Genomic DNA, 26,017 nt, shown 5'->3' on the forward strand with positions numbered 1-26,017 from the left:
TCACGTTCAGACCACAAAAAAACTGAACTGGACCCTTAAGAACCGTTCCTGATGGTCCAGTTCTGGGTTTGACGATTTTGTCGAACCAGACCATGGTCCGGTTCTGGGTTCTCATCCAAGGCCCTCTGAACTGGACTGAACTGGACCACAGCAGCACTAATCCGTGCACCCACCTCATGCACCTGCCTGCCTCCTGCCACCACCTACCTTGATGCAGATTATTCCTTGCATATCAATCTATATACTAGTAGATACTGGACTGTCTGATTTTGCCTCATGATCTTCATTGATGAATTTTACCAAGTTCACTGATTTTGGCCACGTGATCTCAATCATTGAATTTTACGAAGTCCACTTGAAATTTCGAACAAGTATAATTGAAGTCAGATGTGCCATATTATATTCACAGCACAAACTGGTAGATTATGAAAAGGGTAAAATGTGGATAAAGTGTGAAAATACACGAGAATATCACCACGTTTTCTGCCAGACTCTCTCATCTGGTAATTTGCCAAAAGTTACAGACTTTGTTATCATTATAGCGACATTTTCCCCTAGAATATGCCCAGAATTCACACCTGTACCTGTACATTTGATGTATCACTACCTATAACTACAAATGATTTGAGATACAATAATTGCTGAGGGCCACAGATAATGTGATACATCACTATATTGTAGACTATAGGTTCCCTATGACCCTACTACATTGCTTGGCCATGTCCATGTATAGTAGTGCTATGCATTCCCTTGTTATAATACCTTTCCGCTGATGAGATCGCGAGATCCATCTCAGATCATCATGCCAAGTCTGGAGTGTCATCGGGATCGCAAGATCGTGTCATTAATGTGCCTATTCCGACTCTATCTAGTACATAGAGTAACCTGACTGTGCTACTCTTCAAACTCTATGACCACAGGAGGTGCATCAATTGAAGGACCACCATCATCATCTACCACGGACTCTGAGACCACAAGATTGAGTTGAGGAATGAAGTTCCAACGAGCTTGGAATGAATTTCGCATTGCAAAACGGAGGGTGGCTTGATGGTATGCATATGCACGTAAGCCCTCTTGTTGGGTTATCTTCTCTAATGGGCATAGGACTGCGTGCTCTTGCTACTAGCTGCCTTGCCACTCCAGAAAGGTCAGTACTTGTCTCATTTCTTCAGCTAGTAACTCCACTTCTTCAAACCATCGAGCTGCACGAGCGCGTGCCTTACACCACTCAATGCGGACACCTAAATAAAACTGAGCCAGAGATCATGCCATCCATTTAAAAAACTTACAGTCTTGAACACGCTCTTTCTCAGAGTGACTAGTGTCACCGTCTGATACCAGCCAGATCCATGATATGGTACCAGTGTTCTGAGAATGGCCAGCTGCAAAATCGCCCATCGGTTGAGCATCCTCGTGTCTGAGAGGTCGAAGTCTTTCCTTCCAGCCCATCTAATCCACCTGAGAGCTTAGCGACTCCAGTGCTTGGTGTGCACATTTGTATTTGTCCACTGCTGCATCTTTCTTTACCTTGACACTTGCGATCAAATTCTGGGCACGGGTGGATGCTGCTTGACCACGTAAGTGCTTGTCCTTAAATTTGTACATGTGCGAGCGTAGATGAAGATGGGAACAGAGTTTGTTGAGGGCATCATGAGCTTGTGCCCACTGAAGTTCCCACTCATACTCCATCAAATGTCGATCACAGTTGAGATAGTTGAGAGCCGATGGAAGATAGAGTGGGAAATCTTGAGGCCTGAGTGCTGCTTGTGGAGCACTCACACTCATGTCAGCCAATGAATGTAGCATTGAGACAACGGGCATGTAGAGTTGTTGATAGCATGTCCAAGCATTGATACGTCTCTGTAATGCGCTAGTCCTGTGGATGATGGCCTCTCTCTGTTTGTCTGTGGGATGAAGTGAGAGGTTTGCAATGTTGTGTTTGAGTCGTTGTCTGTCATAATATGTGAATGATGAACATAATGCAAAAGAGACACTTCACGTACTGCATGTCTTCTAATTCAATGCCACCGCTAATAAGCACACTGGGGGAGACATCGATGTCGAGTGAGTGATTTATCCCTGCCTGCAAATCTTGTGCTTCTGATTCTGTGAGCTGCAACCTTACTGCAGCCTGTGTGATAGCTATATGTTGACCCATCAGAAAAATTGACAGAATGAATGGGCAGTGACTTACGAGCAACCTTGCTCTCAATTTGACAAGTGTTGTCCTCCTCCCATGTCTGAACTTCCAACTCCCACTCTTCCAGCAGTGCAGGCTGGACAGTTGCCTCCAGGTTGCACAATGCAGCACAATGTTCCCGCTCCCATTTCGTGGCCTCTTCCATCTTGCGCTTCAATGTACGACCTTTAAGTCAAGGTAGTATCAGACAGGAATATAATTGTCGATAGCAAAAAACTCACCAAGCGTTGTTGTCTTCTTCCAATTCCAATCACCAAAGTGATCATCCAATGTATGTCGGAAATTTCCAAAGGTGCCTTGCAAGGGACCCCTCTTGAGGCCAATTGAGGGGTTGCAAGGTCACCCGAAATTTTTCCAAGTCAATTGGAAGGGACTTGCAATTGTGTCGCAAGCGGCTTACAAGGGGCTGTAAATGTAACTTTTGCAAAAATATGTCCCAATCTGTCCCTAAATGAGGTTGCAATCAGCCTGCAAGTGTCAATTGAGCCTCACTTGCAAGATTTTCGGGTCCACTTCCAAGTGCTTCAAATGGGCTCGATCAATTGAGGGCTTGCAATGCCTTATAAGGTATGCCAAGCAAAAATAACTTTTTCCGACATATCATGTCGTGTTCCTGGCCCCATCTCCTTCGTGCTCGATGCAATGCGATTAGCATTTGCCCAACCCCGTTCTGGCGCCTCCCCGTCTGTCCTACCCACCCACTTAGTGAGGTTCCATGAGAAATTGACTTGACAGGCTGCAATGTGGGCTGCAATGTGAAACTTTGGCACAAAATATTGAACCAGCATGTTATCATGTGGTATGTGAAGGTGAGTCAGCATGTGATCCATTCTGTTCCACAGCTTCTTTGACCATTGGCATGCGATATTGTATGAAATATTGAGCATTGTTACTGTGAATCCGACCAGCGCTGAGAAGACAAGGTAATCCATATTGAGGTACCTGATAACATGTCAAGTAACTGAATAGAAAAAATGCAGAAGACATATCTTTCGCCCTTCTGTAGATCACCTACCCCATTTGGCAACTTGAATTCATGTCGAGCACAGTCGACAGTTCCTATGCCAGTTGCTGCCAGGCCTCGTGAGGATTTTGTATCGGCCATATTAACAGCATTATGACTGACACAAGTACTGCACTAAGGGAACATTGAGTGCATTGTCCTATGAAATAGTAGACTATATACAACATACCTCTTGTCTTTCGCCAGCTTGCTCAGATAAGTAACTCTTGTATGTGCGCTCCTCCATGAAGTAGGCCCATCCTGCATTCAAACCAGGATCCATTTGGTCAGAGGAGACAGCCTTCCATTTGAGATGAAAATTCGCATCTATAGTGATGAAAAGGGCATACAGCCATCTGTTAACCCGGGTGAGCTAAACATCCTCCTTCAACCATCAAACTTACCTCGTTCCTGGAGGTGAATGCTCCCAATTGCTAGGCAAATTTTTGCCTGGATGTGGGCATGCCGGACACAGCACCACAAGCTCACTGGCTTTCGTTTCTGCAATGCCACCAGGGTCATGACCTCGCCCACCACACCTGAGTTGTCGAAGGTTCCACCATTCATGGACCATCCACATGAATGCAGAATAACGATCCTGCATGGCTGAAGTTTGAGTAACTGTTTGGTTAGCATTTAAATTTAAGACTTACCCTGATGGGCGACAATCTGGTATTGTCAGTGTGCCTGGCTAAACCATGGAAAAATTCATAGGCAGAAATCTTAGATTCGTATGATAGAAGGTGAAAGTGCTCAAGCACATTGAATGTTGCAGCTGTTTGTGGATCTGTCATAGTTGCGGGATACCATTGCACTTGTAACAGCTGTTTGTAGTGCACTTGTGCAGTATTGCAGCCACAAAAATCCAATGCAACCTCATGAATACCATTAATGTCGATAACAACAAAATTGTTGGCCTTTGAGGGACATGGATTGAAACAGCGGTCACTGGGAGTGTGGCCCAGCTGAATGTACAAACCAAGGGTCTTGAGTTTGATGCATTGAAAAAATGAGCCATTCCACTCCTGTGCGGTGTTAGCACTATGCATATTGTATATCTAGGGAACACATACCTCAATATTATGCAATGGGCTGCATTGATGGTGTTTGATGATACAATAATGGCAGGTCATCTCCATCCCAAAGCAGTCCCTACAGCAGTACTTGGGACCATTATCATGATTGCTGCAGCGGCAGTGTGTTCGCTGGGCTTCCTAAGCACGACCCTCCAAGAAAATTGTCTCATCAAGGAAGGACTGATGTTCTGGCAGCCAGGCAAGGAGCGGGTTATCCTACAAAAATTTGAGTATGCTACTAGTTCAGATCAATTATATCACTTACTGCAGGGTGCTGTTTTCGCTTATCTGGAAGATCATCGCCCATAATGAGTGGAAGATCATAACATGGAGATATTTCTGCCCATTCATCATAGTCTGGGCAATCTTGAATGGTGTGCAGTGCACATAGTGAACCACTTTCAGATGCTTCACTCTTGAGTGTGGCCTCGCTGTGCGAAAGATAAGCAGTTTGTAGAGCAGTACGCCCATCATTGAATGTATATTCCCGAATTTGTTGGACTGCCGGCGTTGATGTTAAGGACAGTTGAATGAAACACTCAAAACTTGAATGCAGCTTTGGTTTTTTAGTGGTCTGTGTCATGGCAGAGTACAATAGCAGCCCAGTGTGTGAACTGTCAACATGGTGAATCATTCTGAAAGTTACATATAAGAGTTCATCAGCTTTGAATAGATCACATGCTTACTTCGTACCGTACCATGAACATGTGTCAACAATATTGATTCCAGTAAGGTGACAAGACATGATTATTGTGGGTACCATTCCCTGACACAAACAGTTTGCTTGAGGTGTGCTGGATAATGGGGTGCTGGGGTGCTTGGACACTCATATGATGCTCAGAATGACATGTGACATGTGACTGTTGATTGTATTATGTGTCACACCATACACCACCCAATGATGTTTCAATTGAGATAACGTAAGCACTTTTGATATATTACAAGTAAATTGAAGGCGCAGATTTATGGTAGATACTCCAGTCAAACCTTTAGGCCTTTCTGGTACATCAACTCGCCTATAGAATGAGCAAGTGTGAGGTCAGGAATTCCTCCATAAAGCACCACAAATTGAATGTCCTCTAGATACACGAGAACAGTCCTCAGGAAACGGGTTACAGAGTCTGCTGCATGCCATTCAGGTGAGATTCCACAAAAATTGAGTATCTGGTCTTGTGCGGGAACAGCACGATTGAGTAATTGTTGGACATTGGCCATTGGCATTGTAGAGACTCATGCCTCTCATGGTGTGATATGGCACTTTTCACTAGGGAGTGTTGGAAATGAGCAAGTGTGCTCGCAGCCGAGATGCAGTATTCCCTTGTTATTTTCGTTCACAATGTCCAGTGACACGTATGTTTCACATTTATGCGATCTTGTTATCATCCTTTCTATTGTACTTATAAGACACCATTGATCTCTTGGGCCAGTGCCATACTTTCTTATTGTTACAGTCTCACATACTCAATTCACTCGCACAAGAGCCTGCGAGGTATTTAGCTAGCTATGAATTCGGCCTTGCACCTCAGATGTTTGCCTTCATGTGCAACGACTGAGGTGAGATACTTACATTTTCACATATTCACCTTTACTTACTTCGAGTAGAGAGTCCGTTTGTTACAGGTGAATATCACAAAGACGTTTGCCTTCGCGCGCAACGACTGAGAGAGTCCGTTTGTTACAGACCCGCGCGATTGTATTAATCTAATAGGGAGTACATAGCACGAACTTGCAGCACCACTCTGTGTACTATCTGCAGTTATTCCTATATGAGGCGCAGCTTTCTCACGCAACGCACACCATGCGCGCACCATTCCTGTGCTTGAGCACCCTATAGCGCCAGCCATCCAGAAGCATCCATCCACTGTCCACCAAGCCCTCTAGTGCGTATATTTCTATTTCTCTCATTTGCATATTGTTCCATCTTTATTTTTATCATGGACTCTCACTCATATATATCTTTACATACCTACTTGGTAGCGCTTCGGCTCCGCATGACCACGCTTAGGCGCACTATATAAGCACCAGCAGTACATACTATTACTTACTTACTTTTCCTACCTTTCACTTACCTTTTCACCCAACTTTACTTACATACATAATACCTAGAAAGTTGCAGTAGAAATCTATTCATTAGCACATCGCATCTCACATCTCTTATCTTGCTTTATATCATCACTTAAAGCTTAGTCTCTCATTTCCGCATACACACGCGCACTTTCCCACGCTTCGCGCAATACGCGCGCGCATTCCCACGCCTCGCTTCAGCACGTACTTCTAGATCTTGGCTGCACTCGCTTCGCCTTTAGGGTCAAACACACTTGTCTCCTCAAGTAACGCAGACTAGGCAACGCACGACCTTACAACATTTTTTAGATACAGTCAGGAGCATCATTTGCTCCTCACAATATTGTTGTGTCTACAGTGTTTCAATGATGGAGATATCGGCTTTGGTTGACGAATCGTCTGGCAGATTCTTCACATAGGCACATAAGATGCCATGGACGAAAGTGCAAGGGTCGCTGATCTTCACTAACATTTCATCCTTGATTTCTTTGACAGTGTGTAAGCATTCTGGAAGGTCATATCTATATGGTATTAATTCATCTTTGATTTCATTTTAAACTATGTATAAAGGAACAGATGGTTTAGTACTTTCGTCATTGTCTGAGTCCTGGGAATCCTCATTGCCAGCATCAGACTCAGCGTCATCTTCATCACTATGATGCAAGGCTCTTGCAACAGCCTTCGACAGGTCTCTTGTGAATTTTCGTGCTTCCCGTGCTTCCTTGCTGTTAGAGTTATGAAGCTCTCTCCGGCTCTTTAAAATTCTGTCTCTGTTTCTGCACCATAATTGATCAGGAACCATTGGGAACATTTAATTAATCTAAGACATACCTAGCATAATAGCTCCTACGCTTTTCACGTGCAGCCGCTAATCTTGCCTCAGGTGTTTTGTGAATGATTGGGCAGGGCATGTTGACTAGAGACTTGGTGGTAGCAGTGGTGATCTTCAAGTTGGTTGAAAAAGAAGCAAGGAACCTTCGAAACGACAACTCAGAGTCCAGTGGTAGGATCGAAACTCATACATAGTATGAAGTACCATAACAATGTTTGTTAGGCTAGTAGTGATTTAAATCTGTCAACTGAAGACTCATGTTCCAACTAGATTCCTGTTCTGTCACAGGTAGCATGAATGTCAACTCATTAACACTTGAATCAACTGACAGAGATAAAGGTCCTACCAAAGCCACCAATATATCCACTGAATCAGTCCCTTGTAATGTAGTCAGACCAAAACCATTCACGTGGTTCCCAATTATACACTCAAAATTTCACTCGCACTTGCAACAAAAGTATCTCTCTCGTGGCACCACCAACTAAATATTCAGCTGAGCAGATTGAGTTCATGGCGACATACCATGATCGGTTTTTAGAGTGCAAAGCAAACAAAAATTACGAGCCTCTCTGGAGTCCATTTTTTGAGGCATGGGGAACCAAGTTCCCAGAGCGCGCTGTAGGGATTCATTTCTGGCTGGGCTTGTAGAGACTGTTTTTACCTTACCTTATGTTGGCACTTTTGTAGCTTACATACATAATCAAGCAATCTTTTCACCAGTTTACCAGTATGAGTCTGAGTGCTCAGCAGTTTTCTATTATATTTCCTCTTCTCTGAGCCTTAAGCCTAGTCCAGAAACCCTTTAGGGTCGAATAGCAGCTAGGTTCTGCAAGACCCAACATATTGTTCAGACTCACCATCTGAATTGTTGTACCTTCAGCGCGGTGGTCTTCAAAGACATTCCACTTGATGTTGATTTGACTGAAGAACAGTCTACTGAAGTGGCAACCGCATGGGCATTGCGTCAACAGGTATGTATAGACTTACTGAATATTAAATGCATTGCCAACTGAAATCATGTTAACAGCGCCTTATGCAAAAATTCCATAATGATCTGGGTGGTTCAAAAGCAGGTCGGCAGGCTAATGCCCAGGGTACTGCCACAGTCAACAAAATGATGATGCGCATCTTGACGGGCTCAAAGCAAAAACCTTCTCGTGTTTTGAAACCATATGAAATGTACTCGAAAACCCACTATGGAAAAGTCAAAGATGCTGTCAAAAAGGAGCAAGAAGAACTCAGAAATGTGCCATCCACTGAGCCGGCCAAGAAGACTGCTCTCAAAGTCGTTAAGCAGCATCTACAAGAGGCCTTCAACAAGGAGTCTGAAGAAGTGAAGGTGGAGGTTCTTGCTGCTGTCGAGGCAATGAAAGAGGCAAAGCGTGCGGAAATAGAGGAAGCAAAGAAACAAACTCACAATAAGGAGGCATAAGTTACCTTCTTTGTTTCTGTAAATCATGTTCCCTTACATACAGCATGCCCAGCTACATCACCAAAATCGCAACGATTCTGACACAATTCTTCAAGGAGTTACATGAGATGACAGATTGGGTATTCACAGTCCTTATGGGCGGACCATATCCCAGTATGGGCGGGATACTTGATATCAGTAGTTTCCATGTTGGAACAACAAAGATGGGCAATCGGTTCAGCCAAGCATACCCACATTTTTCAGAGAATATTATGATACCTTATACACAGTTTGTTGAACGCATCTTTTGTAAGTCACCTGCAACTGAGCTCAGTAGTGCCACAATACATAGTACTAACACCTCTCTTAATAGCTGAGGCAGCCGTGCTGTCGAGAGGAAAAGGCTTGCTGCCTGGTTCTACAATGTCATCCACTTTGGTCATTACTCCTGAACCTTCCTCCAATCCAGATATAGTAGTCTCTAATACATCGACACCTACCCCTGCAAACATTGCAGTCTTGACTTCCGAATCCAATCTATTGCTTACATCAGACCTTCTGTCCGAGTCTCTCTCACAAGACAATGATGCCTTTTATTTCTTCTCCAGCACTGATGATTCCCTGTCCCCAATGAATATGGGTGACAACACATCACTTCCCACCCTTCCCATGCCACCACAAGCTCACAACGCAATCTATCAAGTAGTAGCTCCCTCCAATCCTTATTACCCAATTGAACCCACTCCAGCATCTCCGGGCATTCCTTATTACCCATTCAAGCCCACCTTCACATTTCCTGCCTCTACTCCACCACCCAACCTGGCGCATTCTTCCACTAGCCACATCCCATCAGGCACACTTCCCGCCCAAACTCCAGCATCTGGTGGATCCTCTTCTTGCATGCATCACAATCAAATACCACCTGCTGTGGAGGCTTCGCCCATTGCTCCAGTCAGTACTGGGAAGCATGCACGCAAGCCTTGAGGAGAGCAGTCGGACATCCCCATGAAATGACAGAAGACTATTGCTGGCACTAGATCCCACGTCACTGGTGAAACTATGCCCATGGATCTTCAAGATGGTCAGGGCAAACATCAACGATTTCAGTCAAAACATGCTGCAGAAGCTAACAATATTGGTGCGCCATTTGTGAGTTGTTCAAAGGCTGCACATAAATAGGTAGTGTCTCCATTAATCTTGTAATTCACATAGTTTAGCATATATATTCCTTACACATGTTCCACAACGATAATCTGTTTGTACTGCAATAAATCAATTTGATGTCTTGAAATTTGTGAGAGTGAGATGAGCAATACCTAGAATGATATAAGCAAAAACAATGACCTCATGAGCTAACACACATACGGTTAAATTCAACTGGTTGATCATACAGAGCAGCCATAGCTATGACAGAGAGAAATGAGCTTAGTCACAGCTTGTGCTCATAAGCCTCCATGGGTGCCTCTAGAACATCCCATTATGGCATTTTTTGTCCTAGGATGAAAAATGCTGTAATCCCACAGACTCCCATCAAACGGAAGATACATCGCTCACGACAATGCAAGATATCACGTGGCAGAAGATGTGTATGGATACCAGGTGTGGTGTACAAGAACCCATCCCAATGATGGTGTCCTGAAAATGAGTATCAGCATCGTCAAAAATGAGAGAAATATAGCGCACCTTGCTTGGCCCTCCCCCTAGGAAAATGTACGACGATGACCAGCATAAGCTCATCATCCCAGTCCCCTACAAACAGCGAGAGCTCTTGCACCATTGACAAATCAGAGTGCACTGCTGCAAACACTTTGTAAAGCGGCATAAGCGCAGCCTCGTCATGGATGTCGAGTTCAACAATACAACAGCCAGAACTAAGAGAAGTGATGGCAGAGAATAGGGCAGAAATTGCACAGAGCTGGAAGAGCAATTGGCGATAATGAGAGGGCTAGTTTGTGGTTTTGCAGGATCAGAGTGCGCAGGGAAGGAAGAGTCTCAAGGAATAGGATGAAACCAAGCAGAACTCTGGGACGGTCTTTCTGGACGGAGAACTTGATGTCGAGAGCTGTAAGTGGGGGAGATGGAGAGGAAGATGTAAAAGCACAGTGGACCCAGATGGTATGATCATATGTGAGAGTGTGTCAGGCCGTTGGCATGAGCAGCGGTCCAGACGAGTGAGGGTGCAGGTGTCAGAGAGTGCAGAAGTGAAAACAACCAGATCCATTTAGTAGTGTGCTGAGGCAGATACATTCAAGCCAAGATATCAACGAAGGGAGATGATGCCGTAGCGATGGCCCGGTGGTAGGAATCCTTCCACAGATCATGTGATTTGTGAGACGAAATTTTATATCTCTCAAAATGCCTGGGCCTGAGTGAGGCCCGAGATGCTAGAAAGTTCAGTTTAGCATGCTTCAATCAGGCTATCAACAAGATTGTGGATGTACTGGAAGGAATGAGTCTGCGTGCCATCACCATAAACAGTCATATCCTTGCTGCACAGGACTTGGACGATGAAGTTGGACACCACACAGGCATCATGAGGGTTTACTGTGGGATCAACCTTAGATCAGTGATTAAAATGAACTCTGGGGACCTAAGGGGTGATAGTTAAGTAATAGAACACAGCAAAGAGTGTAAGACTAACCGTAAGTGTTAAAGATATGTGCAACCCAAACATCCACACCATCCTGATGATTGAAGCCATATGTGAGAGTTTCCGCAACATGTTTTCCCTCATCATAGCAGGCATGAGGGCCTATCGGGTTAACGTGACCCCAGCTACAATATAATAAAAAAGACACAATCAGAAGCAAACTGAGTATGACTCACTAATCTTTCGGTTGAGGATGAACTTGATTACTCGCCGTCTCGAGGAAGAGAAGCTATAAGAATTTTGGCTGCAAATATTTTTGAGCACAACGAGAATAAAAAGATGGAAGGGACGAACAAGCGTCATTACATATGCTTATAAAATCAAATAAAGCACGCGCACTAACTTCTCCAGCGAGGCCGAACCGCACTGAGACAAATTTTTGAATAAGACAAATGACCTGGTAGTGTCAACCGCAGAGAGAAAATGACAGAACAAGACGTCAACTGAGAAGTGGCGTGAGTAAACAGGAAGACGGGCTGGCATGATCGGGCATGACAGAACTTTGGCGGCAAAAAGGGAATATCCAGGCCCAGTTATCGAGGAGAAGTACAAAGAAGCACGAGGAAGCCTGAAGAAGCATGATGCCATCAAATGAAGGCCAGGCACCAGGTCCAGAGAACCGTGGGTTCAGTACTGGACCAGGATCCTCCACTAATGTATCAATCCTACAAACAGCAGATACCTATGTACTATAGCAATTGTTGTATCCGGATTGCCCTACCACAGTAAGTACTTAATGTATCATTCTTACAGTATGGCCTGAGTGTGAAAAGGTTTAGGACAGTAAGATAGGCATCACTCTTATCCAGCACCACTTACATCAGCAAATTGAGAGCCTTGCCGTTGCTCAAATTATGGGCACATATATTTATTTCTGATGTTATTGGATCCTAGGAAATATTTAACAGCAGTATAGTTTGAACTGCCAGGAAGCAGAAATAAAAAATATTCAAAACTGAATGAGATTTTCATTGTCCAATTTTTTTTGTTCTATCAAGTCAGAAAGTGGTTTACAAGGCCATGAGATGCCAGGGAATAATTTTGAAGTTCTCGACTCATCAACATTTGGCTGCTTATATAATACATCACGTGATGTGTGCCTGGGCAGGACGAGGAGGAGAAGGCAGCAAAAATCAGTGATATTACCCACAAAAAGCATCTTGCAATGGGTGCAACATCTAAAGCTAATAAGGCTCATCTCAGGAATATTCAGTCTGCACTTTCCAGGTCCCACAAAACCACAATTGAAGATGTCTCTGACTCTGAGGAGGAGTCGGACTCGAGCTGCAGTGATTCTGAGGATGATATAGGGTTCAGTGTGGAAGAAGGGGAAAATGTAAATGATGAAGCCGCACTTCTCACATTCTCAGAAATCCTCTTTCGAGCACAGGATACTGCTGTCAAAGGAGAAAGACAGAGGTCAAAAGATACCAGGAGGCCAAAGCATTACTCCGGAAACTCAACTCGGACCCTATGACATCATGCTCTGGAAAGGAAAAGGATTGCAGAAACAAATCAGGCTTTTATCAGCAGCTGGATTAAAAAGAAGCCAGAAGTGGTGGGTGTCCAAGTCAAAGACATTGTTATGGAATCTCCATTTGATCATGAGGTGAGTTCTGATGTCATGGTTCATTGTTGTCGTGCATGAGTAAATCATTTAAAAATAGCCAGACCCTGTTTGAGAGGAAGAAGAAGAATCTTCTGAATCAGAATCAGATTCATTCATGGGAAAGAACTCATCTCAATTGTCACCTGTTGAAATATTATCTAGCGAAAAGGATGAACGAATTCAGAAAATGCTGGAAGACATACGGAATGGACAGCCACCCTGTGATGACAGTCCAGAGACCTTCACAGATTCAGTTCTCAATGCTATGGATTACAAAGACTTCCCTGCTTTACGTCGTGCCCATGCGAAAATTGCAGTAAGCAGCAAAGACAAGAAGCTTGATGTGGTTTTCCGCTCTCGTATCACAGCAATGCTTGGTGCTTTGAACCTCTACCTTGATCCAGAGCTGTCATATGGTTGGCATGAAGCATTCCTCGTGGCATCGAAATCACTAGGCCAAGGTATCAATCATGCATGCAACATACAGACCTGGATTCATCAGTTTCTCCGTAATGAGAAGCTCCCGCTCCATCGATATGGTCAATACCACTCATCAATTCTTGAGGATGAATATTTTGCACAAGATATTCAACTTCACCTGTCTGAAGTTCAGCAACGGGAGGGCCACATCCGAGCACAAGATATTGTGGACTATGTTGCCACACCAAAAGTGCAGGAGAGACTTGGTGCCAAGGCCAAGGTAATATCAAAGCGGACAGTGCAGCGGTGGCTGCGCAAACTCGGTTGGCATTACAGACGAAAGCGGAATGGCATGTACATTGATGGGCATGAACGTCCTGATGTTGTTGAGTATCGCAATCAGTTCATTCAACGATGGCAGGAGTACAAGAAGAGAATGTTTATCTATGATAATGATGGCAAGATTCAGTACACACCAAAGGGCTTCCCTGTTGCTCAAGCTGGCCAATTTCGTCTCATTCTTGTAACACATGACGAATCAACGTTTTATGCCAACGACCATCGCAAAACAGGGTGGTCTCACTCAAGTGAGAAGGCCACTCCTCAACCCAAGGGCGAGGGACCATCATTAATGATTTCAGATATGTTAACATCTGAATGGGGCCGTTTGTGGCATGGTGATGAGTGAGTATTGCAATTCACAGCATTGCATGAATTAATGCTGACTGCATACAAATTAGTGAGGTGTGGGTTATTTTCAAGGCGGGAAAAAATCGTGATGGGTACTTTTCCGCAGTAGATCTGCTCAAGCAAGTGGAGCACTCCATTGATATCTTCGACACCAAAACCAATGGGTTTGCGACAGGCTTGTTCATGTTCAACAATGCACCAAGTCACCAAAAACGAGCACCAGATGCCTTGTCAGCTTGGAAAATGCCAAAAGACCTCGCCAGAACTGGACGCACCACAAAGATGGGCCACGCATGCAGAACGGCACATTCAACAATCAATCACAGGATTTTTATTATAGCGACAATCACCCAACTATGCCTGGCTGGTTCAAAGGCATGGAAACAATCATTCGAGAGCGGAATCTCTGGCCCGCAGCTGGACTCAATGCACAGTGTGAGGGATTCAAGTGCGAGCTTAACCGCACAGACTGTTGTTGCCGGCGACTATTGTTTTCCCAACCAGATTTCACTTCACAAAGATCTCACCTCGAAGAATACATCACTTCCCGCGGCCATATTTGCGATTTCTATCCAAAATTTCATTGTGAACTAAATTTTATTGAACAATACTGGGGCGCGGCAAAATTTCGATACCAAACGAGTCAGCGCACATGCGATATGGATGCAATGGAGAAAAATGTCATTGACTGCCTTGATGATGTACCATTACTTCAAATTCAAAGGTATTTATTTTCATTGGCCATTGTATTATGTGCACTATTGATGATGTACACAACGCAGATATGCGAATCGATCCGCACGCTTCATTTCCACGTATGCGCAAGGTCTTACTGGTGGCGAGGCAGCTTGGGCTAACCGTCAGTACCATGGACATCGCACTCTACCTCCCTCCATGATTCTCGAGGTTAAGGAGACACTTAGAAAGGCTTAATGCACTAGAATATAGTGTTACTGCATGTAGCATGTACTAATCACTCGTCACTCGTCACTAATCCTTCTTGTGGCAGTCTCAACTTTTGAAAATTTTCAAGTCAAAGGTTTGGCCGCGTTTAGGGTTAGGGTTATGATTCCCGATGACAAGTCTGGGTTTTGTCGACAGCAAATATATTTTTCTCTACCAAAATCACTGTGGGAAACATTATGTCAGCTTGCGTTCACGTGCATCTGTCACTGTCATATTTGCCATGTGCTTGCATACGCATCGTGGTCATAACATTCTGTCATCTGAAACCTTTGCGGTTGGCTTTAAAAGGCCTCTCCCTCGATGCTCTCTACTATGTCTCCTCACCGCCATGTAAGTAATTCATCTTCCTGTTGTTCGCCCATTCACTTTCTGTTTACTAGGACATTCTTGAACAAGGCGCCTTCGTGCGTCTCTTGTGTGGTGGACAAGGACATCTGTCCCCCTCCAACTGTTCATGCTATCTCTGATTATCCCAAATATTACGATGCACTTTACTATCCCCAATATCATCCCGCTGTTTTTGCTACTGCTCAGACCTTCTGTGCCTGGCTGCTGAAGTCTCTCGTGTCCCATTGCCGCTGCTGCTTGGTGTGCAGAAACCCATTCACGGGATGCGTGCCATTCGATGGTGTCCACATCGTTGTCACGTCCTCTGATGTATCTCTCTCGCTGCCGCTTGGTGTTTTCGAGAGTGCAGGTTATCACCACTGTGCCATCATGCACAAACTCTCCCTTAGTTCTAACCAAGTTTTTTCTTTCACTCACACGTTGGTCCAATATCCCCCTTGGATGTTTTATTCTGAGGATACAATCAAATCTCGCTTGGACGCTATACTTTTCGCTACATTGTCTGAGAGTATCTCGCGTGTTCCAGGTTTGCGTGTCGTCCATCGCACCAAGCCAAACTTCGTTGCCGCTATTACCCACCATTTCCTCGACTTGCACGCAAATCTCATTGCGAGGTCTATGCCCGAAGTATTGAGTGATTTTGCTTCGGTCATGCTTCCGCTTGAATGTGATCATCAATTTCTGCCACTGCTCTCTGCCTTTGTTGAAAACATTTATGGCCCAGAGGTGGCAGCTGTGCTTCGTCGCCCAGCTCCTCCCACTTATGTCTATCATTCTGTTGGCGATAGCATGCTGCCTTGGACATTGTTGTCTACTGACCTTCTTGTTCGCCATCTATGCAATATCCCGCTTGCCTCCCTGCGTGACTATGTTCACGAATCGCCTTTACCCTGTCGACCTGTGGTGTATCGTCGTTCTCATCCCAAAACTTCGAATAGCTTGGTCTGCCACATCCGCGCTCATGTTTTATACCTGCAACTCGTAGGCCATCCTGTCTTATGTGACATCTGGCTTGCATACAGTCCATTCACCAATATATTTCCAGCCCACGCTTCAGAATTGATCACCTGTATATTAGAGTTTGAATACGGGTCCGCGGTGGTTCAGGCGTTGGCATCTGATCCGTTGACGCTGTCCGAGCGCCTCAAGTTTGTCCGCCGAGAACAAAAAGTGTTGCGCGTATCAGCTGCAGTCGAGCAGGCCATCGAACAGAGGAACCAATGGCCAGTTCTCGTTCCTAAACATACAGTGGCTCAAAAAAGTGTCCCAATGTTTGTAGCTTTTCATGTAATTGCTATATCATGTGTCGAGACGTGGGAATATGACTAAGCTATAAGGAGATGTCGGAAAGGTCTGCATCTCAGCTTCATTTCGGTTCCATATACCGTGGGAAACTAATGACATTATGTGAAGATATGAGTATTTTAATTTGATGACTCATTGGGACACTTTTTTGACTTTGAGTTTTACTAATGTAATCTCTATAATTCTAGTACTGTGTGTGACCTCCTTCTGCTCCAATCACTTCTGCCACTCTTCTAAACATATTCTCTATCAATTTTGGATATTTCTCTTTGGTGATTCCATCATACTCTGCTGTAACACTGTCTCATAGTTGGAATAGCCCCTACAGTGAATCTTGATATGCTACAAGTAATTTCTTGAGTGATTCTCAGGGGTATTCAATATGGTTGATGTCTTGGGTCTATGTTGAACATGATAGAATAGTAATATCATGGTTTGCAAGCTATTGGTGGCTTATTTAGAGGTATACTTAGGGTCATTGTCTTATCACAAAACAGTATCTTCTTCATTAACTCATAACTTCTGCATGCTTCTTAGCAGACACTCCTGTCAAATGAGTATTTACTACTCTGTATTCATCCTCCCCTTTGCTTCATAGAAGATTCCCACTCCATTTTATCTCATATAGTCCTATACCATCAAGTTTTGTCTTGAAACTTAAGGTGTTTATTTAACTTTTCTTTATCTTAATGATTGTCTTATCTATTTTAATATAAATTCCTTGCCATATGATTTCATCCTATTGATTTTAACCTTATCTAACTAGATAAACCTCTTTCAGCTATTAGCAGTCTGATATTTGTACTTGAAAGTAGCATCTTGTCTTTTATTTTTATAGGTTGGAGATAGAGGAATCTGTTTTTCTTGATTATAGCTTTAAGATGGGCTGTCTTGAGAGTCTGTCTGACTATTTGAGTAGAGATAGTCATAGGAATGATGGAAATAATCAATTTAATCACTTTATTAGCATCAGCAGTCTTTCCAATTAGAATATAGTGATTAAGAGATCTTAAGTCTTATAGAGCAACCTTCTAGATTGGCTACCAAATAACTTAAAGACCATAATATTACTATTCTATCATGTTCAACATAGACCCAAGACATCAACCATATTGAATACCCCTGAGAATCACTCAAGAAATGACTTGTAGCATATCAAGATTCACTATAGGGGCTATTCCAACTATGAGACAGTGTTATAGCAGAGTATGATGGAATCACCAAAGAGAAATACCCAAAATTGATAGAGAATATGTTTAGAAGAGTGGCAGAAGTGATTGGAGCAGAAGGAGGTCACACACAGTACTAGAATTATAGAGATTACATTAGTAAAACTCAAAGTCAAAAAAGTGTCCCAATGAGTCATCAAATTAAAATACTCATATCTTCACATAATGTCATTAGTTTCCCACGGTATATGGAACTGAAATGAAGCTGAGATGCAGACCTTTCCGACATCTCCCTAAAGCTTAGTCATATTCCCACGTCTCGACACATGATATAGCAATTACATGAAAAGCTACAAACATTGGGACACTTTTTTGAGTCACTGTACTGTGGCTCAGTGCCAGGATGCATATATGAGAGCTTCTCGGTGGACTGTCCCCCCAGTTTGCGCTGTCTGTGCCCAGTATCAAAGCGATTGCAGGCGCATTGTCATTGACGAATCTCGTGCTTGTGAACTCCATCTCGATACTCTTCGTCTGACTGATAAGTTCATCATTCAGAAATGTATTGTGCAAACTTTGTCCCCTCGTTTCACGTTCGGCAGCCCACTCATTGACGGCCTGATGTTAGACCACGCGGGTGTCATATCCGTAGAACATGACACCGTCAGCTTGAACATCTGTAGCTCATGTCAGGCAGCACTGCGGAAACACGATAAGGTACCCCGTCTTGCCCTTTGAAACAACTTATACCGTGGGGACCTTCCAGATCAGTTTTGAGACCTCACCTGGATTGAGGAGAAAGTCTGTGCTGTATACTGCCTCACTGCCCACGTCACTCGATTGTTCCAATCATCGGATCCTGCACAGCCAAAGGCTTATCACGGCAACATGTGCGCTCACGAAATGAATGTTGTTTCTACTGCGTCAGTCTTGCCTCGCACTCCCGCGGACATCAATGGCCTTCTGAGTGTTGTCTTTGTAGGTCCCGGGAAATTCAATCCTAACGTTCTTGGAACCGTTTTCCGTGTCCGTCGCAGCAAAATCTGGGGCTTCTTGGTATGGTTGAAGCACCACAATCGGTTATACTCTACGATACGTTTGGACTCCACCATTGCACTGATGTACCCTGAGGACGATCTGCTGCCAGGGCTGTTGGATGGCGTAATCGAGGACCACGAACTGAATGTGCATAAAGTGTTTGAGGAAGAAACTGCAGGTTTTTTTGATCATCCAGCCGATATGCTAGGAGAGACTCTCTCATCTGTCGAAGGAAAAGAATTGCGGGGCGCGTCTCTATCACCCGTCGTCATGCTTGAAAAGATGGGTGTGTCTGGTCCTGAGTGCGACAAAATCAGTGGGAGAGCTTGCACCGCAGCCGCACTTCAAAACTTACACTCAAGGGCCGGTCAACATCCTGATCTAGTTGTTCATCGAGGCCTCAATGCGATCCCCAAGTATAAAAATCCAGACCTTTTGCCAGGAATGTTTCCCACTCTTTTTCCTTGCGGGATAGGAGGTTTCGAGGACAAGGAAAGGGACACCCCACTTTCTTTCGAACACCAGGCTCAGTACTATCTGAATCTTCCAGATCATGCGTTCAGGTATCATCATTCGTACTTATTTGTTGTATTGAATATCCTTCAATGATGTGCTGCCCATTTACATACCTTCTTCACAGTTCGCAAATCAAGTTTCAACTCGATCGGACGTAAATTAACCGAAGTATCTCCTGCTGTTCTGGAGAGCTTAGCCACAAAATTGGAGCGCAAACACAAGGTGTCGGATATGTCTGTTCAGGAGAAACGTCCCATGGATTTGTTGCAGCAGGTGAACACAATATCGGCCCACATTCCAGGTTCGCATGCATCGAAGATTTACGTTCGAAATGAGATACGAAGCTATTTTAGTTATTTTGGTTTGCCTCACCTGTTTTTTACCTTTAATCCTAGTGCTGCGCACAATCCTGTGTTTCAGGTCATGTACGGCGACAACACCGTCAATCTCTCCCAACAGTTCCCAACCCTGGTGTGTGGGCGTGAACGTGCTTTGCGCTTGGCTCAAGACCCTGTGGCTGCAGCCGACTTCTATGAATTCATGTGGCGTACCTGTTTTGAGCATCTTCTGGGGTGGCACTTTGACAAGCAACGATCGTCTCTCAAAGGTGGGGTCTTCGGCCGCATGCGAGCTTTTTACAGATCATCTGAATACACTGAAAGAGGCTCTCTTCACGGACATTATCTCATATGGCTTGAAGGAGGAACCAATCCTTCAGACCTTCATCTGAAGCTTTGCGATGAATCCTTTCAACGACGCTTTTTTGAATTCTTTGAAGATATCATTCACCATCATTTGCCAGACATTGAGGTTGAAATCGATCCTAAGTTTGACCCTCATGTGGAGCGACCTCCCCAGCCACCTGTTGAGATCCTGAATGATGACGCTGTTGTCGACGTCGAGAAAGAATGGCGGTCTATGTTCGTCACTCAAACAAAACAATGTGGTGAAGCCTTGCAATGGCATACATGTCAATCGGTTTGTCACAAGTACGATAGATGTCGATTCTTGTTCCCTCATGAGATAGTAGACGAGTCAGTTTTTGAGGCTGCCACAAATTCGGTCGTTTTCAAGTGTATAGATGGGACTGTCAACTATTTCAATCCCAGCATTCTTGTATTCTGTCGCCACAATCATGACCTGAGGTGCATCCTGTCTGGCAAAAGTGCGAAAGCTGCCATGTTTTATATTTCGGACTATATCACGAAGATGGACACTAAAACCTATGAGATGCTGTCCCTTCTGTCTCGTGCTGTCGCCCGGATTCCAAACAATCATGTAGAGGAATCTCCCATCGCAGCTGCCAAAATGTTGCTTCATAAATGCTTGTCCCAGTTCACTCGGCAGCAGCAAATCCATGCACAACAAGCGGCTCAATATATACGTGGGCTCGGCGATGGGATCCCATCCCATATCACTGTCCCAATGCTCTCGTCGCTGTTGATTTCCTATGTTAAAGAATGTATGCAAGCTGCCAACGTTTCTCCACATCCAGTAGGGACAGACACCGAGGATGTCTCCGACGACGGCGACGAGCCTTTTGAAGAACCGGATGAGACAATTGAAGATCTGGGAGCTCAGGAGGATTCCGAAGATGTCCGCGTTCAGGTTGCTACCAATGAAGATGGACAAATCGTAGAATGCAACCAAATACATCATTACCTGTTTCGTGCATCTTCCCTGGCTGAGATGTGTTTTTACGATTTCTGTCGCTGTGTCCGGTTGCAAACCAAGACCAAAAGTAAGGATGTCAAGAACACGCCTGAAAGTCGTATGGGAGTCTTATGTCGGCATGCACTCCAAGCTGAACACCCACTCTCCCAGACGCATGAACTCTTAGAGCATACTAACAAGGCACAGGGCGAGGGCATACATGAATATGTTCCTAGAGTGGTTGGCATGAGTATACCTCGCAGCACAGATCCTAAAAAGTGGGCTCTATTTGCCCTGGCTCACTTTGAACCGTTCAGCAGCACAGCACCTCTTGTTCCGCCGGGGGCATCTGTGACACAGCTTTTTGAGAGTTATACATTTTCAGAGCGCAGTTCAGAGATCATGAAGCACTGGGATGCTGTCCATGAATGTGAGGACGAGCAAGACACGGACCGCTTGCATAAACAAGCACAACTCACCAGTGTGACACCGAAGAAGGGTACCGCCCCATTATCCGCTCAAATAGACGACAATGTGGACATTGTGCCGGTAGACCCATTTAAGGTGTGCCGGAGTGCCCAAGAAGAGTTCAAGATAAACCAGCTGATCCTTCTTCTCAAACAATCTCGATGGCTTGCTGATGTCAGACCATCTCCTCCTGGGGACGAAGAACTAACTGATTGTCACAATTCGCACGCCGCGTTGACTTGCAGAAACGACCAAGCATGTCCTGATTGCACTCCACAGCAACTGCGGAAGTGGTTGAACGAGATTCGCAAGCAAGAGACTGTCATCGCAGAGACGCGTCACAATGCACTCAATCCCGAGCATCAAGTGGAACATGCAACCGTGAGGGAGACTTCCAACTTCGATCCTGCAGTTCATCACTCAAACCCACCTCCACCGACCGAAAATGCATGTCAGCCCTGTGAGCAGTTGACCCCGGATAGCATTGTCCAAGAGATTGGAGAGGAATTTCAGCTCAACGAGAAACAATGGCACACTTTTCGTATCATTGCAGAACACTTCGTACACAAGTTCATAGACAAACGGACGGACACGACAGAGCCACTCACTATGTTGATGACCGGGCCTGGTGGTACGGGAAAGACACATGTGGTCAAGGCGGTGCGAGCGGTTATGGAGTATTATGGTTATGGACACATTATATGATTTCTGGCTCCTACAGGATCGGCTGCAGCACTCATTGACGGGATGACCATTCATAAAGGGCTTGGTATCCAAATCAAAGCGACCAACAAGGGCAAGGGGAACCGCGCATTTGGAGACTGCATGCAAGATTATTCTGTCATTGTGAGCAATCAACAAAAGACTCAACTACGCGAGGAGTGGAAAAACGTAGCTTATTTGTTGGTCGACGAGACATCACTTCTGGGATTACAGTTATTAGCACAACTGGACCATGCCCTCCGATTCACCAAGGAACATCCTGATTTGTGGTTTGGTGGCATCGTGCTGATCTTGTCTGGAGATTTCTTTCAGTATCCGCCAGTTGGTGGAAGTGCTCTATACACACCCATATCTCGTTATGCAGGCCAGACAGATGACGAGGTACAAAAACGCTTGGGGCGTCTTGCATGGAAGACGATCAACACTGTAGTCACCCTCACAGAGCAGCAACGCATGAAGACAGATCCTGCATATGGTCAGGCTGTCAGCCGCCTCAGAGTGAGAGAATGCACGTACAATGACATGGAGTTATTCAACAGTCGGGTCATAAGGTCGTGTGACAACTTGTTGGGCGTAGACATGGGTACTCCGCAGAACATTTCTGCAGCCGCGATTGTGGCCACAAACAACCTTCAAGAGACGCTGAACGCGCACAAGGCTGAGGTGTCCTGCGGACCACATGGAATGGTGTCTAGTTATGCGATAGATCGTTGTGCTCACCACGAACTAACTCTCGGAGACCGGCAGAAACTCATGCATCTGAATTTCAACAATGTCAAGTCTTCAAATGCATTACCTGGAGTCATTCCATTATATGTCGGCATGCCCGTGATACTTCGTGTGAGAAACATTTCCACGTATTTGGGCATTACCAATGGTTCACAGGGCATTGTCCGTCACCTTGTCACAGCAGCCTGTGATTCCGAACTGACGTACATGAAGTGTGCAATTGTAGAATTCCCTGCATCAAAGGTTCAGCTCAGCGGTTTGCCACCCCATTTTTTTCCGGTTGTTCCCATGACATGGACATTTACCACATTGCTGCAGGACGATCAGGGTAATGAACACAAGCTACGGATCACTCGCCACCAGCTGCCTATACAGCCAGCCTTCGCTGTCACAGGGCACTCTGCCCAGGGAAAGACACTTCCGAGTGTCCTCGTCAACTTACATGAGGGAGGTTTCAGCGCCTATGTCGCAGCCTCGTGGGCTCGGACATGTGAAGGGTTATGTGTGTTGCGACCTGTAACCTTGGAACAACTCAACAAACCTCTCCCTGCCGACCTTATTTGCGAGGTTCGACACTTTGAAGCCATTGAACACAACACGTACGTACGATATGGTCTCCGACCAGGGGGATACATCGTGGTGCCCGATGCCAAAGCTGAAAAGTCGATGCAGCCCATACCTGTTTATGCACCTTCGACTCAGCAGCCATCTCGCACTTCCAGAAAACGTAGAAGAGCCAACGCACCAGATGAGCCCATGCCTGGAGAATATGACGATGAACACTGTTGTAAAATACAGAGAGGAGTCAGTGGAGGCGAGTTGATGGAAGACCGTATGAGAGAAGGTGCAACACACCATAGTCTGGACCCACACGACCGCTTCCGTGCAGGATGCTCGTGGGATGCGACTAATTGGTCTTGTGCGTATGACTGTGTCTTTATGATCTTATATGGGATCTATGCATCGGAGGATGTCGACTGGCAGGCATCTTGGAGCAAATTGACATCACTAACTGCCGTACTTTGGAAAGCTTACACGTCGTTGATGGCTTCACATCATCACGATTGTACCCATGAGGCATTTAATATGCATCGCGATGCTTTCCGCGACGCGTTGACCCGACTACACCTGACCTTCCCTCGATATGGTCAAGTAGGGACTTCGGCCAGTGCCATCCTCGAGCACATAACCTCAGATGCGGTATGCAGACCATATGTCACCATGATGTGCTTGAGTGGATGCAATGTTTGGGAATCAACAATGATTCATTCTGCGGATGTCTTACCGTCTACATGCACCTCGCGCATCTGGACAACACTCGCAGGCACTGTCAATCTCCCTCTGGACCCTCCAGCAATTCTGGTCCAAACGTGGGTTGTGACCTTTTTGCAATCGATCATTCACAGCAACAAGTGGCTGTGGAATACTATGACTTGCCCGAATTGTCGTGCTCATTCACTCGCCCCCATTGTATGTATTCATTCACCTCCGCCGGTCTTGGTATTCGAGGACATGCCTGGCGTAATTCCGCATCTACTGCCCTCGGAAGTCATCAAGTTACCTACCAGTCACAATGATGCAACTTATAATCTGCGAGGTGTCATTAGTTTGGAAGGGTTCCACTTTACTGCTCGCCTACTTGATAAACAGCCGTCTCACACACAGTGGACGTACAATGGTCAGAATGGGAACGGGACTCCTATTTGTCACCTGACACCCCCTCAGTCACGTCACGAAGCAGAAAGCATATATGTATACAGTTTGCGACAATAAGCGTGTGAGTGTACACGATTGTCACCGTATCGACTGCAGCCTGATGTTGTCCAGACCGACCTGCCATTTGCCTATATGTCTGGCAGCGATAGGTTGAAGCATGTGCAGTATGTGCCAAGGGTATGTGTCTCAGAGTGATCGACATGTATATTCTGGGCGTCTGATTGGTTCTTGATCCAGGTGCATGCCGTTTTGTTCACAGGGGCTCGGATGCAACCCGCAGACAACTTTTTTTTTTTCAGGGGTGATCGTATGTCACATATGTGGATGGCCATGATCTATGTCGGTACGTGCATTTTCTACCAGACACCGCTAACTGGTCCGCTCACACTATGGATGAAAGGGACGTTCTAGAATTCACTGTTGAGGACTTCATGGCAAAATTAGTGCCTCATGTGAACCCTGCGAGAGATGGCAGAACCTGGAGCCCTTCTTTGGGTTGGGAAGACATCGGACAACGAGCACTGGCGAGAAGTAGGCGGGTGACGATCCCGAGCTTCATGTAAGTAGCCATCATATATATCATGTTACCATTGACAGGAGGACAGGTATGGGCCGTTAAGTTCGACGGTGCATGGTGCAGGCGCCTCTGTCCTTACTGAACCTCGCCAAAATGATGCGAACATCAAAGGGGGTGGCTCGACAGATGCGGCTGAAAAGGTGAGATTTGGTTGAGACTTAACACCTTCACTGACCATGGGTCGCAGAATGAAATGCTGAGAATCATTGAAGCCAATGGGTCCATCAATCTCTTCCGTCTCATTATCAACCCTGACGATTTTGGGCAATCGGTCGAGAATCTCTTTCACTTGTCTTGCCTCTTTTACGAGGGTGTATGTGCGTACCACCTGAATGCCAATGGGGAGCCCATCATCTGTGCATCCATTTCCATCAGACATAGATCGTATCTAATATATTGCCAGCAGCTCATGTGTTATCAACAGGACAAGAACCTCAAGTGACCCCCAACCGCCATCAGATAGTCTTTGAATTTGACATGGCTACATGGAGGGTACGTCAGACTCACGATTGAATGGATCTCTCTGATTATGTTCGCATAGCATGCAATAGAGGTATTCGAGATCACAGAATCCGTCATGCCGCATCATACTCCACCCTGCGTTTGATCGATGTCCGTCGCTCGCATGTGTTTGCCTATGCTCGTTCATGTGTGTATGCACCAGTCGCGATCGGTTGTAGTACTCATGTCTTGAATGAATTGTGGTTAGTCAATTGAAACGCGGGCATGTTTGAGAACTCTGCATCACTCTGTCATATTTTTGATCGCGGGCGTGCCTCAGTCCAAGATGAGTTACATGCGACACCGGCGCATTTTTGAACCAACACTCTTGTCCCTATTTAAAGTTTCCTTGT

General features: G+C 45.2%; 12 protein-coding genes across 12 annotated transcripts; 8 read left to right on the plus strand and 4 right to left on the minus strand.

Annotated features, from left to right (window-relative positions):
* Window positions 1-894: 894 nt before the first annotated feature.
* F5891DRAFT_1130988 (uncharacterized protein) lies at window positions 895-4,252 on the minus strand (the record flags this gene model as incomplete). Its single annotated transcript, XM_041364598.1, has 12 exons — window positions 895-1,119; window positions 1,156-1,241; window positions 1,290-1,437; window positions 1,459-1,951; window positions 2,004-2,142; window positions 2,195-2,365; window positions 2,422-2,510; window positions 2,798-3,142; window positions 3,163-3,338; window positions 3,394-3,559; window positions 3,608-3,801; window positions 3,857-4,252. The coding sequence occupies 12 exons, from the start codon at window positions 4,250-4,252 to the stop codon at window positions 895-897; spliced, it is 2,628 nt and encodes an 875-aa protein (XP_041219941.1).
* Window positions 4,253-4,417: 165 nt separating this feature from the next.
* Window positions 4,418-5,500, minus strand: F5891DRAFT_1195349 (uncharacterized protein; the record flags this gene model as incomplete). Its single annotated transcript, XM_041368104.1, has 3 exons — window positions 4,418-4,495; window positions 4,545-4,853; window positions 5,267-5,500. 3 exons carry the CDS (start codon window positions 5,498-5,500, stop codon window positions 4,418-4,420), a joined length of 621 nt encoding a protein of 206 aa, XP_041219942.1.
* Window positions 5,501-6,896: 1,396 nt separating this feature from the next.
* On the minus strand, window positions 6,897-7,254 carry F5891DRAFT_985114 (uncharacterized protein; the record flags this gene model as incomplete). Its single annotated transcript, XM_041377539.1, has 2 exons — window positions 6,897-7,119; window positions 7,175-7,254. 2 exons carry the CDS (start codon window positions 7,252-7,254, stop codon window positions 6,897-6,899), a joined length of 303 nt encoding a protein of 100 aa, XP_041219943.1.
* A 1,397-nt stretch (window positions 7,255-8,651) lies between these two features.
* On the plus strand, window positions 8,652-9,570 carry F5891DRAFT_1195351 (uncharacterized protein; the record flags this gene model as incomplete). The annotated part of the gene is made up of 2 exons (XM_041368105.1): window positions 8,652-8,895; window positions 8,960-9,570. The coding sequence occupies 2 exons, from the start codon at window positions 8,652-8,654 to the stop codon at window positions 9,568-9,570; spliced, it is 855 nt and encodes a 284-aa protein (XP_041219944.1).
* Window positions 9,571-9,858: 288 nt separating this feature from the next.
* Window positions 9,859-11,719, minus strand: F5891DRAFT_1256116 (uncharacterized protein; the record flags this gene model as incomplete). Its single annotated transcript, XM_041370007.1, has 8 exons — window positions 9,859-9,902; window positions 9,952-9,990; window positions 10,141-10,221; window positions 10,270-10,457; window positions 11,028-11,130; window positions 11,228-11,361; window positions 11,413-11,465; window positions 11,576-11,719. The coding sequence occupies 8 exons, from the start codon at window positions 11,717-11,719 to the stop codon at window positions 9,859-9,861; spliced, it is 786 nt and encodes a 261-aa protein (XP_041219945.1).
* Window positions 11,720-11,817: 98 nt separating this feature from the next.
* F5891DRAFT_985117 (uncharacterized protein) lies at window positions 11,818-13,358 on the plus strand (the record flags this gene model as incomplete). Its single annotated transcript, XM_041377540.1, has 7 exons — window positions 11,818-11,892; window positions 11,932-11,961; window positions 11,990-12,019; window positions 12,345-12,572; window positions 12,607-12,845; window positions 13,008-13,306; window positions 13,333-13,358. 7 exons carry the CDS (start codon window positions 11,818-11,820, stop codon window positions 13,356-13,358), a joined length of 927 nt encoding a protein of 308 aa, XP_041219946.1.
* A 1,783-nt stretch (window positions 13,359-15,141) lies between these two features.
* On the plus strand, window positions 15,142-16,598 carry F5891DRAFT_1195355 (uncharacterized protein; the record flags this gene model as incomplete). Its single annotated transcript, XM_041368106.1, has 2 exons — window positions 15,142-15,251; window positions 15,302-16,598. 2 exons carry the CDS (start codon window positions 15,142-15,144, stop codon window positions 16,596-16,598), a joined length of 1,407 nt encoding a protein of 468 aa, XP_041219947.1.
* A 1,705-nt stretch (window positions 16,599-18,303) lies between these two features.
* F5891DRAFT_1130989 (uncharacterized protein) lies at window positions 18,304-19,574 on the plus strand (the record flags this gene model as incomplete). The annotated part of the gene is made up of 4 exons (XM_041364599.1): window positions 18,304-18,329; window positions 18,412-18,467; window positions 18,522-18,894; window positions 19,541-19,574. The coding sequence occupies 4 exons, from the start codon at window positions 18,304-18,306 to the stop codon at window positions 19,572-19,574; spliced, it is 489 nt and encodes a 162-aa protein (XP_041219948.1).
* Window positions 19,575-20,215: 641 nt separating this feature from the next.
* On the plus strand, window positions 20,216-20,542 carry F5891DRAFT_961632 (uncharacterized protein; the record flags this gene model as incomplete). The annotated part of the gene is made up of 1 exon (XM_041375822.1): window positions 20,216-20,542. A coding segment is annotated over one exon (327 nt), but the record flags the coding sequence as incomplete, so codon positions are not given.
* Window positions 20,543-22,411: 1,869 nt separating this feature from the next.
* F5891DRAFT_893426 (uncharacterized protein) lies at window positions 22,412-22,687 on the plus strand (the record flags this gene model as incomplete). The annotated part of the gene is made up of 1 exon (XM_041373330.1): window positions 22,412-22,687. A coding segment is annotated over one exon (276 nt), but the record flags the coding sequence as incomplete, so codon positions are not given.
* A 207-nt stretch (window positions 22,688-22,894) lies between these two features.
* On the plus strand, window positions 22,895-23,380 carry F5891DRAFT_961688 (uncharacterized protein; the record flags this gene model as incomplete). The annotated part of the gene is made up of 2 exons (XM_041375824.1): window positions 22,895-23,032; window positions 23,084-23,380. Coding segments are annotated over 2 exons (435 nt in total), but the record flags the coding sequence as incomplete, so codon positions are not given.
* Window positions 23,381-24,905: 1,525 nt separating this feature from the next.
* On the plus strand, window positions 24,906-25,874 carry F5891DRAFT_1116155 (Nse4 C-terminal-domain-containing protein). The gene is made up of 6 exons (XM_041363792.1): window positions 24,906-24,929; window positions 24,987-25,145; window positions 25,192-25,303; window positions 25,351-25,519; window positions 25,570-25,655; window positions 25,705-25,874. Exons 2-6 carry the CDS (start codon window positions 25,018-25,020, stop codon window positions 25,768-25,770), a joined length of 561 nt encoding a protein of 186 aa, XP_041219952.1. The 5' UTR covers window positions 24,906-24,929; window positions 24,987-25,017; the 3' UTR covers window positions 25,771-25,874.
* The last annotated feature ends 143 nt before the right edge of the window (window positions 25,875-26,017 follow it).

Source organism: Suillus fuscotomentosus, assembly GCF_016647785.1.
Source record: "Suillus fuscotomentosus strain FC203 chromosome Unknown F5891scaffold_81, whole genome shotgun sequence".
Classification (NCBI taxonomy): domain Eukaryota; kingdom Fungi; phylum Basidiomycota; class Agaricomycetes; order Boletales; family Suillaceae; genus Suillus; species Suillus fuscotomentosus.

Excerpts from the sequence above, each read along its gene's own strand:
- F5891DRAFT_1116155 (XM_041363792.1), top strand. The coding sequence starts at position 25,018 with ATGGCAAAATTAGTGCCTCATGTGAACCCTGCGAGAGATGGCAGAACC. Across the intron at positions 25,304-25,350 it reads CGACAGATGCGGCTGAAAAG|AATGAAATGCTGAGAATCAT; the intron begins GTGAGATTTGGT and ends CATGGGTCGCAG. Across the intron at positions 25,520-25,569 it reads CAATGGGGAGCCCATCATCT|CTCATGTGTTATCAACAGGA; the intron begins GTGCATCCATTT and ends TATTGCCAGCAG.